We start from the raw sequence: 15,886 nt of genomic DNA, 5'->3' as shown, positions 1-15,886 counted from the left end.
GAATCACCAGAAGAGCAATTATAATGTTGAATCCTGAGTCCTACTCTTAGAGGTTCTGATTCAGTAAGTCATGAACAGGTATCAGGACCATGCATTTTTAACCACTCAAGGGATGAATAAGTAGGAAGACCAACTTTTGAGAAACACTAGACTACAGTTACCATAAAATAAGTAGAATAAAATAAAGGGTTTATCTGAAGGTTTACACACGGTCTCCAGCATGTGGCTTAAGCTATTATTACTATCTCTGCAAACAGATGTCTAAGGGAATAAAAGAGATTGGTGGCTTAGAAAGGAAGCTGAGGGGTCCAAAAGGGAAAGCTCTTAGGATTTTTTTTTTTTTTTGCATCTTATTCATAATTCTGAGCCAAATCTCTCACCTCTCCAGTTTAAAAGTGGTAAAATGTCATTAACCATGTTCTCTAATATAAAGATAAATCTATTTGTACCTCACAGAAACTCAGAATTTGTTAACAAAAGTACAAAATAACAACAGTGAGATGCTGGCTTAACTCCTCACCAAGCCCATTTTTAAGTTCCAATGTATTATTACCCCAGCTCCACATTTTTCCCTTGAGGAATGAAAGTCTTAACACTGAAAGTTAGTTTGTGTTTGGGCTCTGGAATGTATTAAGCTGAGGTAGACTGTTCATTCCTGAAGCCTGGAGTAATGGAGTGAAACGCAGGATTAAGAGGCAGGAGTCTTGAGTGTGGATTCCCACTCACTCCTAGTTAGTGGGTGATGCTCAGCTCCTCCCTCTAAACAGTAGATTAGATGGGTCTCATGTAATCCTAAGATTCAGAGCAAAACAAAACCTTCACTCCAGACTGCCAGTCTTCAATCCTCAAGGGACTCACAGTGCTTCAGGAGTAAGGGGAGCAGGTAGGAACCCCAGCCCTGTCATTTCCTGTGGCCCTGAGCAAATGACCTCACACTTGAAAGCCTGTTTCTCATATGTGTAAATGAGAATGATACCAAAGCCTATACCCAACACCAATAAATGTGATGTCTTCTCTTTCATTTGGCAATTGAACGCCTCAACCAGAATGTTAAAACCCACCCTCAGGGAGGCTTCTGAACATTATAAGTACTGACAGTCCCTATTATCTTGGTTCTAATGCTTAATATTAATATATCAATTCCAACTATTTGTGAAATTGGTAATTTCTTTACACTGGAAAGTTAACAACTCAGCAGGGAATCAATGAAAAAACCAACTTCCCGTTACATGTTAAATGTGGCAGTCAGGCGCGGTGGCTCAAACTTGTAATCCCAGCACTTTGGGAGGCTGAGGTGGGTGGATCACTTGAGGTCAGGAGTTCAAGATCAGCCTGACCAACATGGTAAAACCCTGTCTCTACCAAAAACACAAAAATTAGCTGGGCGTGATGACAGGTGCCTGTAGTTCCAGCTACTCGGGAGGCTGAGGCAGGAGAATTGCTTGAACCCGGGAGGAGGAGGTTGCAGTGAGCTGAGATCGCGCCACTGTACTCCAGCCTGGGCGACAAGAGCAAAACCCTGTCTAAAAAAAAAAATATATATATATATAGACATGTCTCATCATGGGGCAAAGTTCATGAGAAACAGCCAGGCGTTGGCCAGGCGCAGTGGCTCACGCCTGTAATCCCAGCACTTTGGGAGGCCGAGGCACGCGGATCACAAGGTCAGGAGATTGAGACCATCCTGGCTAACTCAGTGAAACCCCGTCTCTACTAAAAATACAGAAAATTAGCTGGGCATGGTGGTGGGCGCCTGTAGTCCCAGCTACTCTGGAGGCTGAGGCAGGAGAATGACGTGAACCCGGCGGAGCTTGCAGTGAGCCAAAATCGCACCACTGCACTCCAGCCTGGGTGACAGAGAGAGACTCCGTCTCAAAAAAAAAAAAAAGAGCCAGGCGTGGTGGCTCACACCTGTAATCCCAGCACTTTGGGAGGCCAAGGCAGGAGGATCGCTTGAGCCCAGAAATTTGAGACCAACCTGCGCAACATAGCAAAACCCCATCTCTACACAAGAATACAAAAATTAGCCAGGAGTGGTGGTGTGCACCTGAAGTCCCAGCTACTCAGGAGCCTGAGGTGGAAGGATCACCTAAGCCTGGGGAGGTTGTGGCTGCAGTGAACTATGACCGTGCCACTGTACTCCAGCCTGCTGGGCAACACAGTAAGATCCTGTCTCAATAAAAAAAGAAAAGAAAAGAAAAGAAGGAAAAGAAAGAAAGAAGTGAAGAGGCAAGAGGAGAGATGAGGCAAATATTTTCCTCTCCATGCACAGTGAAGTTTAGCTTAAGGGGCTGCTGAGAAAAAGGATGCAGTTCAATTCTTATTCAAACTTCATAAACATGGAAAACAATTAAGTGACAAGTGTTTGAGTTACACAAGTGATCATGACACACTTTTATTTTTGGGAAAGGGTCTTGTTCTGTCACCCACGCTGGAATGCAGTGCATGAACACGGCTCACTGCAGCTTCAATCCTGGGCCCAAGTGATCCTCCCACCTCAGCCTCCCGAGTAACTGGGACCATAGCAGGCACCACCACACCTGGCTAAGTTTTAAATTTTTCGTAGAGATGGGGTTTCCCTGTGTCGTTCCTGACAATGGGACTCTTCTCCTAGCCAGGAAGGTGGCAGTAAAGGACAAGGACAGAGAGAAGGGTGAGTAGAGAGAGAAAAGCAGGTCTCAGGCTGGACCAGAACGTGTTGGCTAATGCTCTGTGAGCCACTGATCCTCTCAGAAATAGCAGGCACGAAAGTGACATTTATTAAAATAGGAGTTAGGCACAGGTAATTTACAAGGCATTCCTGGATGGCAAGTCACTGTCAGCACCCTCATTTTCCAGATGGGAGACAGAACCAAGGGTCAAGACTCAGTGGCCTTTCAGGATAATGTAAGTGCAGGGTGAGGCAGTAATTCCAACTGAGATGAGGCCGGCATGGCTGTTGGTCTCATCCTTCTCCTTACCACCTCCCTTCCTGCAGTGCTTAGTGCTATGTCATTCCCAGCCAGACTGTGAATGGGGATGACACCTATAAGACAGCAAAGCTGAGAACTCCAGAGCTTTCTGCTTTCCTTCTCACTATGATCATCTGTACATACTTAACGTTTCAAAGGGCTAAATGTGCCTCCTGGTGGAACAGGGTTCAGATCCCATGCAAACCAGGGAGCGGTGAGCTCCATAGTTCAGTCTGGATAACCTCACAGAGAAAACACTTTTTTCTTTTTCCTCTGAGAACCTGGCTAGTTTGCGACATACGACATTTAGGGTAAGGACTTCAGTTGACTAAACAATAAATAGGGAGACTTATCATAGAAGCATCCCAGAGTGCACAATCAAACAGGAATTCCTCTTGTAAAGGAGATGGCCAAGCAGAAAGCTCTCTGAGAAAGAGAATGACATCAACAGGCCCAGAGAGGACACATTACAACCTATCAGTCATCAGCCAAAGGAAAGGGGAAAGCAATGCAAGGAACTGGGCCATTTCAATGACTGCCCTGTTGAAAAGATCGAATCCAGCAGGGGAATTGGGCTGCTTGCTGCCTTCCCACCAGCATGGCAAATGTGGTGGTATATTGGGAAGAACAAAGGGCAGGGGGCTCTATCCTAGCTTTGCCACCAATTAGATGTGTGACCTTGGACAGTTAATTTATAATTTAAATCTCATCATCTGTAAAAAGAAAAAGTCAGTAAAAATGATTTCCTCATTCTAGCCCCACAGGGAAATGTGTGCTGCCATGAAAGTCAGCTCTGATCCACAGGACCAGCAAAGCCTAAATCAAAGAAGTTAGACTAAGGGCAAATAAAAATACTGACCTACATGCCAATTTTTTATATATATATATATAAAAATATATATATGTATATATATATATGTATATATATGTGTGTGTGTGTGTGTATATATGTGTGTATATATATATGTGTGTGTGTGTATATATTTTTTGGAGACAGAGTCTCGCTTTGTCACTCAGGCTGGAGTGCAGTGGCACAATCTTGGCTCACTACAACCTCTGCCTCCTGGGTTCAAGCAATCCTCCTGCCTCAGCCTCCTGAGTACCTGAGACTACAGGCACACACCACCACACCTGACTAATTTTTGTTATTTTTAGTAGAGACAGGGGTTCACTGTTTGGGCCAGGCTGGTCTCGAACTCCTGGCCTCAGATGATCCACTTGCCTCGGCCTCCCAAAGTGTTGGGATTACAGGCATGAGCCACCACACCTGGCCTCAATAATTTATTTCTGACAGCTGCCCCCTGCCATCAAGTACAACTTGATTTAGCTCTGGATAGTTATTTTTTAAGAACAAAAGAAAATGAAAATTATGAAATAAAATAATCACAAGTCAATTTTTACGTTTTTCTCTGAAAACTCTCAGGTTTTCAAAGTCATTTTAATAAAAAAATTGAGGAATTTTTTTTTTTTTTTGAAATAGGGTCTCACTCTGTTGCCTAGGCTGGAGTGCAGTGGTGGGAATATGGTTCACTATAGCACGACCTCCTAGGTTCAAGCAATCCCTTAGCCTCAGCCTCCCGAGTAGCTAAGACTACAGGTATACACTAATTTTTAAATTTTTTGTAGAGACTGGGTCCCACTATATTGCCCAGGCTGGTCTCAAACTCCTGGGCTCAAGTGATCCTCCTGCCTCAGCCTCCCAAAGTACTGGGATTACAGGTGTGATGCACTACACCCAGCCAAAATCGAAGTGTTTTAGCTTTTGGCAGGAACATCACCTATCCTTACTTAAAAGTCATTATCTCAGGGACCTCCAGAATTAATCATTTACCCTGAATTCTCATTTTCTCAGATGTGGAAAAAATGGTACTAGCAACTTGAATACAAGTGATGGGCAGTGGGTCATCCTTCTGTGGACACAGGCCAGGCTAGGACCCACTTTTGCAGCTATAAAAACATTTCTTAGCAGAGGTGAGTTCATTCAGCCAATGTGCAAATGATGCAAGTATTCAGTATTCAGACTCAAGTAGCCTCAATTACAACCACATGCAGTACTTTTTTTGATATCTTCTGAGACAATTTAATTATGATTCTGGCAATCATTAGTTTTATCCATGCCATATTAGGACGGCAATTAATGCAAAGTACATACAAAGTAACTGAGGGGAGAGTGGCTCTCCTAACCTCCAGATGAGGTCTGGAAAACAGAATTCATTATACTCAAGGCCAAACGCCTTTGAAAATGTTGCAGCATACAAGGTAGTGTCTAGAAGACAATGTCTGTTTCAAAGCCTAGTGATTAGTTTTTTAAAAAAATGGTTCCAAGCCAGGTACAGTGGTGTATGCCTGTAGTTCCAGCTACTTTGGGGGGCTCAGGCAGAAGGACTGGTTGAGCCCAGAAGTTTAAGTCCAGCCTGGGCAACATAGCAACACCCTGTCTCTAAAAAAACTTTTTAAAATGAAAAACTAAATGGTTCTGAAAAGAGCATTTTAAATCACCTTTCTTTCTTTCTTCTTCTTTTTTTATTTTTTATTTTATTTTTTATTTTTTAAGATGGTGTCTTGCTATGCTTCCCAGGCTGGCCTCAAACTCTTAGGTCGAAGTGATCCTCCTGCCTTAGCCTCCCAAGTAGCTGGGACTACAGGTACTGTCAGTATGCCTGGCATCACTTTTTTAATATCAGCTTTCTAATATTTTGTAATATGTCAAAATCTGAGAATTCTGATAGACCTTTAGTATGTTTAGATATGAGGTCCTACATATATTGTTCTAGTTTCTTCTAATTATAAATTGCGAGAATTTCTCTAAAAGGACAGAAGGGGAAGGTGCCTCACCTTGATAATCTTTTCTACACCAGAAGAACAGATCATGTAGGTGTGGGGATTAAATCGGACTTGGTTAACAATAGATCGATGCCCTTTCAGCACCATGAAGGCTCCGTTGACCACCCTACCAATGCCACCTGGGAAAACAGAAGGAAACAAAAATCAGATGATGAAATGAATGAAAGTAAATAGGTTCCAGTAACAGCAGATAAACAGCTCTGAATGGGAGCTAAGATTTTTTAATTATACCACCAGCAGAATGCTTAATCTTACAGATAAGTTGCTATGGAAAGAGAGAAGATGAAACACCTCTCAGCATATGTGCTCTTATGAAGAGCCTTTATTTAGCCTTTAAGCATTGCCCACACCCACCCACCACAATTCCATTGTCAATGAAACCAAAGCCACTGAAAACATTTCTCAAATTTTTGATCCCCAAGATAGAATCCAAGTGCTACCTTAGAAAAGGCCAATCACGAGCAAAACGAGACTGAACTGCTTGGGAATAGGTAGGCAGCTGAACCAGGGACATGCAGAACCAGAAGCATATAATGACTTAAACGTACAAAAAACATCGCTAATCCATTTGCCCTCAGTTTCTATGATGAAGACAGCAAACAAAACAAAACAAAAAACCCCATAAAAACCAAAACCACTGGGGGAAATAATAGAGAGAATACTTCCCCCCTACCCCGCCAATAGCAGGGAGAACTAAGGATACAGAAAGAAAGAAGATTTGGATCACTTTCATAATAAGCAGGGTCCAAGTGCTGAAAATTAGAATTAGAGAGTGGACCTTAAAGATACCATGTATAGATTAAAGTCAAGAGGACATCGATAGAAGCTGCATTTTAAGGACCATCCTGTAGGCTTCCTTCTTCAGTGAATGAGAAAAGTGTCAGAGGCCTGGAACTTATAACACAGATAAACATGTTATCATTTATGAACTCGGGATAAATTCAAAGGTTCCACTGCACTGATAATGATATCATACCCATCCAGAACACATGCACATAAATTCTGATCAAGTTCCTTCTGAGCAATGAGACAACTCAGTACACACAGAAAAACATGTGCCCTTGGCTAACTGGCAAAATGTGATGCATCCAGACACAAACAAATGAGTGTTCATTCATCTACTCAAGAAATCACCTCTTAGTCCCTACCAGGAGCATGGCTCCACTAGGCCACAAAGTATCATTAGACAGTCTGTGCTCCAAGTGCCTCCCTCCACTCCCAACTCCACCTTATACAAATACTCATTCCAAATATTTCTCAATGTCTGTGTTTAGAGGGAAAAAGACTACAACAATATCCCTTCCCCAAAAATAATATGGCTCTAGGGGTACTTTCTGCTTTTGGTCCCCTAACACAACTCTCCTTTTTCTCATGGAAGAGATACCTCCTTATTGCCATGTATGTATCTTTTTTATGACAGCAAAAGGTTCCAGACTGCACCCATCTGCTCACTCAGCCAGCTTTAGGTGCTCAATCTATTTGGTGGGTGACAAAACTTTTCTCCATATTTGACATTAATAATATTTGAATTGTCCAGAATGGAAAATATATTTATCATATTCATATCTCAGCCCAACATCAAGTTTGCTAATAAACCATAAAAAAAGAAAGGGACTAGGACACAGGATTAGCGTATTTTTCATGGAGAAAGAGGATGAGGAAAAGTTAGGCACTGACGTACACTGCCATTGTGGGACCCTCTAGGCAGTCTGAGTGCACTGGGTTCCTAAGGTGGGATGAAAGGGAAGCTGGGCCTAGTCAAAATGAAAACAAACTAGAGAGAATTAGGGAAGAGGGATAAATAGGAATCTAAAGAACCCCAAAATAGTTGTCTTGACAGAGATCCTACCATCCCCCAAAAGTTCCTTTGGGTCTATTTCTTCTAGATAAGGTTAATTATGACAAGTAGCGTTTCTGCTCATGGGTCTCTGAATTTTACTTTTTTAACATCCTACTTCTACCTCTACTCCCACTAGGGTGGTTAGCAAAGAAACTTTGATTTAAATCTAGCAACAGTCTCTTGTTTAATCCTACTGCCTCATAAAAAGGGGGGATGGGCCGGGCACAGTGGCTCAAGCCTGTAATCCCAGCACTTTGGGAGGCCAAGACAGGTGGATCATGAAGTCAGGAGATCGAGACCATCCTGGCTAACACGGTGAAACCCTGTCTCTACTGAAAAAGACAAAAAAACTAGCTGGGCGAGGTGGCGGGTGCCTGTAGTTCCAGCTACTCGGGAGGCTGAGGCAAAAGAATGGCGTAAACCCGGGACGCAGAGCTTGCAGTGAGCTGAGATCCAGCCACTGTACTCCAGCCCAGGCGACAGAGCAAGACTCTGTCTCAAAAAAAAAAAAAAGGGGGGGGGGGATGTAGGGGGATTTAAGTGATTTATCCCAAGTCACAAAGCTAGAAAATGGCAGAGCCGAGATTTCAACCAAAGTCTGGCTACAGTGCCTAATATGCTTTCCACCATATCAGCTTCCTTTGGAAGATGGAAAAGTTTGAACAGGAATGGAGTGAGAAGCTTACATTCAGAAGATTTAGATTACTAAATCTTTCTGGCAGTTATTAGATAGGTGGTTTTCTTCTGAAGTCCTAAATTAAAAGAAGGGGCACTGTATTCAATGGTATCCCAAGCACAAGCTCTATAGCATTACCATAAGCCATTTCATCACGTCACTGACACTGAGTACACGATGAGAGTAGAACTGGATCTGTTTTACTTACTCTTGCGTACCTAGAACCTGTGCAATGTCCAAAGGCCACCAGGTGCATAAATACTTGCTGAATGAATAGTGTTTGAAAAGAGAGCAATTTTAGAGTAAGTATGTCAAAAGAGGACAGATGGAAGGTCTCATAAAGAATCAGCTATCATAGAACTAAAGTGCATCAAACAAAACAATCTTTCTGACTTGGAACACAATTAAAGTAACTTTCAGATCTAAAGAATAGTTGAAGGGTATCAATGTCTGAAAATTCAGACCATGGAAAAACTGTTTCTATTGCACTTTCAGGCAATATGACCTCTTTTTTTTTTTTTTTTTGAGATGGAGTCTCGCTCTGTTGCCCAGGCTGGAGTGCAGTGGCTCGATCAGGGCTCACTGCAACCTCCACCTCCCAGGTTCAAGCAATTATCTGCCTCAGCCTCCTGAGTAGCGGGGATTACAGGTGCCCACCACCATGCCTGGCTAATTTTTGTATTTTCAGTAGAGACGGGGTTTCACCATCTTGGCCAGGCTGGCCTTGAACTCCTGACCTCGTGATCCACCCGCCTCGGCCTCCCAAAGTGCTGGGATTACAGGCGTGAGCCACCGCGCCCAGCCCTGATTTCTCTTCTTGGTAGCAATTTTAACACAAGGTCTTTTTTTTCCTTCTTTCCACCCACGCTGGTACCTAGGAAATCTGAAAAAAAATGAGGAAATCAATAAACCCAGAGACTGATGGTGAAAACAGGTACAGGCAGAATTATAGTGGCCATTTGTTTAAGGTAACCAAGACTGTGTACAATCATAGCAATAAATGGCTTCAGAGAGGTTTTTCATAGTTTCTTTCCTGGTTCCCAGGTTTGAGATGATTGAATACAATTGCTACTGAACAGTTTACATACAATAATTTTTTGAGATTCATCCTAGAAATCTGTATAAGCCAGATAGCTTCTCCTTTAATCTGAAATAGCTGAAGTCAAAATGCCAATATCAGAAAGAGTCTAGGGTCTCCTTTCCTCTGTCATCTAACCAGACTGTGCTGGTCGATAGTAGGATCAAATTGGAAGGAGTTAGGAAGGGCATATTTTAATCCAAGAACTATATAACCCACATAATCTCCCTTCAGGGTCATCTCTTAAGACTGTGGGTAAGGGCCCAGGTAAGGATCAACCTCACCCCCTTGGTTGTTGAACTGTCCTGACCGAATCGCTAATAATGGGTACCAATAAATAAAATACCACATACCCAGGAAAAAGGATCTGACTCATTCCTGAGCTTCCATTTGTTTATAAAATTCTGTATAAACCAATAGTCATTTCTCTGGGCTATCTGCTTTGGTAGGCTTAGCCAAATGTGCTGACACTTTTTTTTTTTTTTTTTTTTTTTTTTTGAGATGGACTCTCGCTCTGTTGCCCAGGCTGGAGTGCAGTGGCACAATCTTGGCTCTCTGCAACCTCCACCTCCTGGGTTCAAGCAATTCTCCTGCCTCAGCCTCCTGAATAGCTAGGATTACAGGCGCATGCCACCACACTCAGCTAATTTTTTTGTATTTTTGGTAGAGATGCGGTTTCACCATGTTGGCCAGGCTGGTCTCCAACTCCTGACCTCATAATCTGTCCACCTTGGCCTCCCAAAGTGCTGGGATTACAGGCATGAGCCACCGCGCCCAACCAGCTGACACCCCTTTTTAAGTTTAGTTCCTAAGCTGAGGCCAAAGTCCCCATATATTAATCTTTCTTTGATTTAGAAGAGGTGGTAGGGGGGTGGGGAAGACTATAACCATATCTATTGCAAGATCTCAGAAAGGAAAATTAGAACAAGGTATCTCACAGAATTTCAGTATCAGTGATCCACTTACTACCTTAGGAGACCCCAGGATCCCAGGGGAAAACAACTTGCTCAAAATTCAGATAAAGATCTTTCTAAATGCCAAGGCCAAATGTCTCCTTAGAGAAAACCAAGGGAAATGTGTATGTCCTAATTTCCCTCCCTTCTCTACTTATGGCCCACTTTCATCACATTCAGCCAGGGGTTTACTGCCTCAGGCCTTTGAAGAGTCAGAATACTATTCCCATTTCTAGCCAATTTCAGTTGCTTTTGTTTACTGTCAAGTTCATTTGCTTCATGAAGTCCTCCAAGAATGAGTATGTTTTTGACTCAAACGCTGAAAGCAATGTGGTCAAGATTTCTTGATGTCTTGGTCTAATAGCAACTTATCAATCATGGCACTTTGGGCTATAAAAGAGACCACTTAAGTACTCTGTACTGAAATCAATCCCAAATGCAACCTGGACAAAACACCAGGATTAATTTTCTTGCCAGAGTCCTTGGACTTTTTGCCCTTTCTTTGCAACCCCATTATGGTCATGTACTGCATAATGATGTTTCAGTCAATGACAGTGGTCCCATAAGATTATAATACTGTATATTGGCCAGAAGCAGTGGCTCACGCCTGTAATCCCAGCACTTTCGGAGGCCAAAGTGGGCATATCACTTCAGAGGCCAGGAGTTTGAGACCAGCCTGGTCAACATGGCAAAACCCTGTCTTTACTAAACATACAAAAATTAGCCAGGTGTGGTGGTGCACATCTGTAATCCCAGCTACTTGGGAGGCTGAAGCATGAGAATCGCTTGAATCCGGAAGTTGGAGGTTGCAGTGAGCTTAGATCACACCACTGTACTCCAGCCTAGGTGACAGAGCAAGACTGTCTCAAACACACTCTCACACACACACACAGACCACAGAAACAACAACAAAAATCCAAAAAACAACCTTGTATCTTCACTGTATCTTTTCTATGTTTAGTTATGTTTAGATACACAAACACCATTGTGTCCAACTGCCTACAGTATTCAGTATAGTCACATGCTATACAGGTTTGTAGCCTAGAAGCAATAGGCTATACCACACAGCCTAGGTGTGTATATGCTTTACCATCTAGATTTGTGTAAATACACCCTATGAATTTTGCACAACAAATCACCTAATGACACATTTCTCAGAATGCATCCTCATTGTTAAGTGCCTAATGACTATAATAGGTGGAACAAATACCTTTGTAAGAGTGGGAAGAAATTAAGTGTGCAGGCAATAGTGAGGAACTTAGAACAGGGGCCAAAAGACTGGAAGGGGCTGACAGAAAACAAAAACTTATGACAGCAGGAGATAAAGCTTGCATTTGTAAACAATAGAGCAATGACCTTCATGAAGAAGTAAAGAACCTTGGTCTTCTGAGATTTAGATGTTGATATATACAAGATAGTAAGAATAGAGCAAGGTATGTAAGAAGGAGATGTGATAAATGATTGCTAAATGGAAATTAGTGAAGAACACTGTTAAGAGTGCTATCAAAAAAACTCTATCATCCAGTGGCTCATGCCTCTAATCCCAATACTTTGGGAGGCCACGGCACGCGGATCATGAGGTCAAGAGATCAAGACCATCCTGGCCAATATGGTGAAACCCCATCTCTACATTAATAACAATACAAAAATTAGTGGGGTGTGGTGGCACATGCCTGTAGTTCCAGCTATGTGGGAGGCTGAGGCAGGAGAATCACTTGAACCCGGGAGGCAGAGGTTGCAGTGAGCCGAGATTGTGCCACTGCACTCCAGCCTGGCAACAGAGGGAGACTCCCTCTCAAAAAACAAACAAACAAACAACAACTCTATCATAATCAGGCTAAAAAGACAGATTATGGTATAGGAAATGCTTTCAGTACTTCATGAAGAACCTTATCGGGCAGCTCTAGGCTGGGGTTATCAAACCATCCTGAACAACATACTGATAAGGCAAGACTGTGAACAGATACCTAAAAGGGTAGTAGTACTTTGTAGGGGAGAAGTTGAAAACCAGATAACAGTAGTTATTCAAATGATAAAATGGACATCAAATCTCTGTTGATTACCTAGTCCTTCCCTGAGCAATATGAATGATTTGGACTTGGGAAAATTTAGTATATGACAGCATATGCTATTCACCAAAAAATCCAATGGTTAATTCAGTCTTCATCTGAACTCTTCTTACTTGATTTATCAGCAACATTCAACCTAGTTAGTTGCTTCTTCACCTGATTTCCTAGGATCACCCTCTCTTGGTTTTCCTTCTACCTCAATTGGTCACTCCTTCTTGATCTCCTTTTTGGATACTCTCCTTGATTCCTTTTTGTTTTCTTGCTATGCTGCCCAGGCTGGAGTGCAGTGGCTACTCACAGTTGGAATCACAGCACATTACAGCCCTGAACTAATAGGTTCAAGTGATCCTCCCACCTCAGTCTCTCAAGTAGCTGGACTACAGGTGCATGCCACCATACCCAGCTTCCTCCCCTTGACTTCTAAAGATTGGAATATCTTAAGGGCTCAATCCTGACTAACTGTACACACTTATTTGGTAAGCTCACCCAGTCTTATGGCTTTATACTATCTACATGCTATCCAAACTTAAAATTGTTATTTCTAGTCCAGACCTTTCTCTTGAACTCTAGACCTTCAAACCATTCAACATTTCTACCTGGATGTTTAAGAAACATCTTGAACTACCTGCACTGCCCTCTTCCCTGATCTTTGAGAAAATCCTGATGGTTTTACCTTCAAAATATATCTAGAATCCAACCTCTATTACCCTGGTTCAAGCCATCATCACCATTCACCTGTATCAAATGAGACCCCTACTAGTTCTCATTTCTATTCTTGGCAGCCCCATTCCTACCATCTATCCTCAACTCAGCAGCCAGAGTGATCCTTTTAAAACAAGTCAGATTATACCATTCCTCTGCTCGAAATCCTCTAATGTCACCCCATTTCCTCAGTAAGAGCTTACATGATTGCACACCCCCCTTGCTTCACTCATCACTGACTTCATCTCCCACTATTATCCGCATCCCCCACTCTGCCTTAACACCTTGACTTCCTTGCTGTTTATCAAATACACCAGGTATACTCTTACTTCAGGACCTTCATGCTGGCTCTCCCTGAAATGCTCTTCTACCAAATTTCTGCATGGCCAGCTCCTTAAGCACTTTGAGGCTTTTACTCAGATATGAACTTCTCAATAAGGCCTATACTAAATATTCTGTATACAACCACAACACCGCGGGCCCCCAATACCACCCCAGGCCGCCCAATACCACTTCCTATCTTTCTTACTCTGTTCTACTTTTTCTATAGCACTTCTAACCTTTTAAACATACTACATAATTTACTATGTTTATTGTTCACTGTTTCCTCTGCTAGAACATAAGCTCCACGATAGCAGGGCTTCTGTCTCCACTGTATCCCTAGTCTCTAGAACTGTGCCTAGCACAGAGTAAGGTTTTTAATAAATATATGATGAAATGAAAAGATGTGAGTGTATCAGATGGTGGAACACAAGCATGCAGGAAAAAAAAAATCTCCACATATGGGTTCCATCACCCAATAAGTGTTTCTTTTTTTCCAATCTTCCTGCAGCCGATTTAATATCTTTTTTTTTTTTTTTTTTTTTTTTTTTTTGAGACAGGGTCTCATTTTGTTCCCCAGGCTGGAGTGCAGTGGCATGATTTTGGCTCACAGTAATCCCACCTCCCAGGCTCAAGCAATCTTCCTACCTCAGCCTCCCTAGTAGCTGGGACTATAGGGACATGGCGCCACGCCTGGCTAATGTTTTGTATTTTTTGTAGAGATGGGGTTTCGCCATGTTGCTCAGGCTGGTCTCAAACTCTCGGGCTCAAACAATCCTCCTGCCTTGGCCCCCCGAAATGTTGGGATTACAGGTGTGAGCCACCTAATCCAGCACAGATATTCTTTTTTTCTCTTTTTTTTTTTTAAGATGGAGTCTCACCAGGCTGGAGTGCAGTGGTGCGATCTCGGCTCACTGCAACCTCTGCCTACCGGGGGTTCAAGCGATTCTCCTGCCTCAGCCTCCCAAGTAGCTGGGACTACTGGCACGCACCACCATGCCCAGCTAATTTTTGTATTTTTAGTAGAGATGTGGTTTCGCCATGTTGGCCAGCATGGTCTCAATCTCTCAACCTCGTGATCCACCCGCCTTGGCCTCCCAAAGTGCTGGGATTACAGGCATGCAGCCACTGCGCCTGGCCCAGATATTCTTTTACAGCATTTTTACTATAATGTAGTAAGTAGGAGCAGAGAAATAAAGGGGCTGAAATCCTACCTATCCTTCAGGGTCCTCTGAAATGCTAACTGCATGAAAACTTTACCAGTCTCCCCAAGTCTCTTCAAGACCTCCTTCATTACCTTTTTTATAGGGCTCAGAAGCCACTTTTATATTGAGTGTATGTGTCTGTGTGTGTGCTCATGCACATCCTTTTTGTCGTCTCTGTTATACTGGAAGCTCTTTGAAGGCAAAAAAATGTTCATTTTTCAGTGGCCCATAGAGCTTTACATGGTGTCTTATCTAAGGATACTCAGTAAGTGAACAAATTGAAATTAAAGCCCTCATCATCCTCTCTGCAATAAAGCTTGAAGCTTAAAGCTATCTGCAAAAAAGGGGTTTGGTAAGCAGATTTAAGACAATCTGTTTCATTCTTGACTCCACTGGCAGAATTAAGAGTTTACTGCAAGGGCCGGACATGGTAGCTCATGCCTGTAATCCCAACACTTTGGGAGGCCAAGACAGGTGGATCACCCGAGGTCGGGAGTTCGAGATCAGCCTGACCAACATGGAGAAACCCCGTCTCTATTAAAAATACAAAATTAGCTGGGTGTGGTGGCACATGCCTGTAAACCCAGCTATTCAGGAGGCTAAGGCAGGAGAATCGCTTGAACCCGGGAGGCAGAGGTTGCAGTGAGCCGAGATCATGCCATTGCACTCCAGCCTGGGCAACAAGAACGAAACTCCATCTCAAAAAAAAAAAAAAAAAAAAGTTTACGGCAAGACAAGAGACTACTTCTTTTCCTGGTACGTCGAGAAAAGGTAACCAAGCCTCTTAGCATTTCAAAAAGGCCCAAGTTAACAGTTGCAGGGTCTTCTAGTCTCAAACCATAAAGAGAAGGACAATCAAGGATACTGACAATACAGACAGAGCAGTGACTGCCTCCTGGAGACTACATAACCACTTAAGAGATGAGAAAAGCCAGATGGGGATAGCCAATGCTGTCAGTACAGCTCAAAGAGCTCCACAGGCATCATTGCTTAGTTGCACAAAAAAGTCAGTTATGCTGAGTTCTTCTTTCATCATGTGCCTCACATGTGTTTATAACCAACTACTTGCAACCAATTAAAAACAGCTGTTTTTTCCAATTACATGGGAGGAAAAAGCAGATACCTAGGCCTAAGTCACTGAGAGTAAATACATGTCTAGAAAAAGAGGACAGAGCACACAAACATATGCAGGCTCATAAAAATGCATTTACAGCTGTTTCCAGCCTACTTCATCAGCCTACTGCCAG

General features: G+C 42.7%; 1 protein-coding gene across 4 annotated transcripts in view; it reads right to left on the bottom strand.

Moving 5' to 3' along the window:
- DCAF5 (DDB1 and CUL4 associated factor 5) overlaps window positions 1-15,886 on the bottom strand; it is a 109,852-nt gene that overhangs the window by 6,117 nt on the left and 87,849 nt on the right. For all 4 annotated transcript variants that reach the window (XM_050797334.1, XM_050797336.1, XM_050797337.1 and 1 more), the window contains exon 8: window positions 5,787-5,914. In XM_050797334.1, coding sequence (XP_050653291.1) covers window positions 5,787-5,914 — 128 coding nt within the window. The remainder of the gene's footprint in view (window positions 1-5,786; window positions 5,915-15,886) is intronic.

This window comes from Macaca thibetana, chromosome 7 (genome assembly GCF_024542745.1).
Source record: "Macaca thibetana thibetana isolate TM-01 chromosome 7, ASM2454274v1, whole genome shotgun sequence".
Taxonomy (NCBI): domain Eukaryota; kingdom Metazoa; phylum Chordata; class Mammalia; order Primates; family Cercopithecidae; genus Macaca; species Macaca thibetana.
Note: the sequence above shows the minus strand (reverse complement) of the source record. Positions and strands in the feature narration are given on the sequence as shown.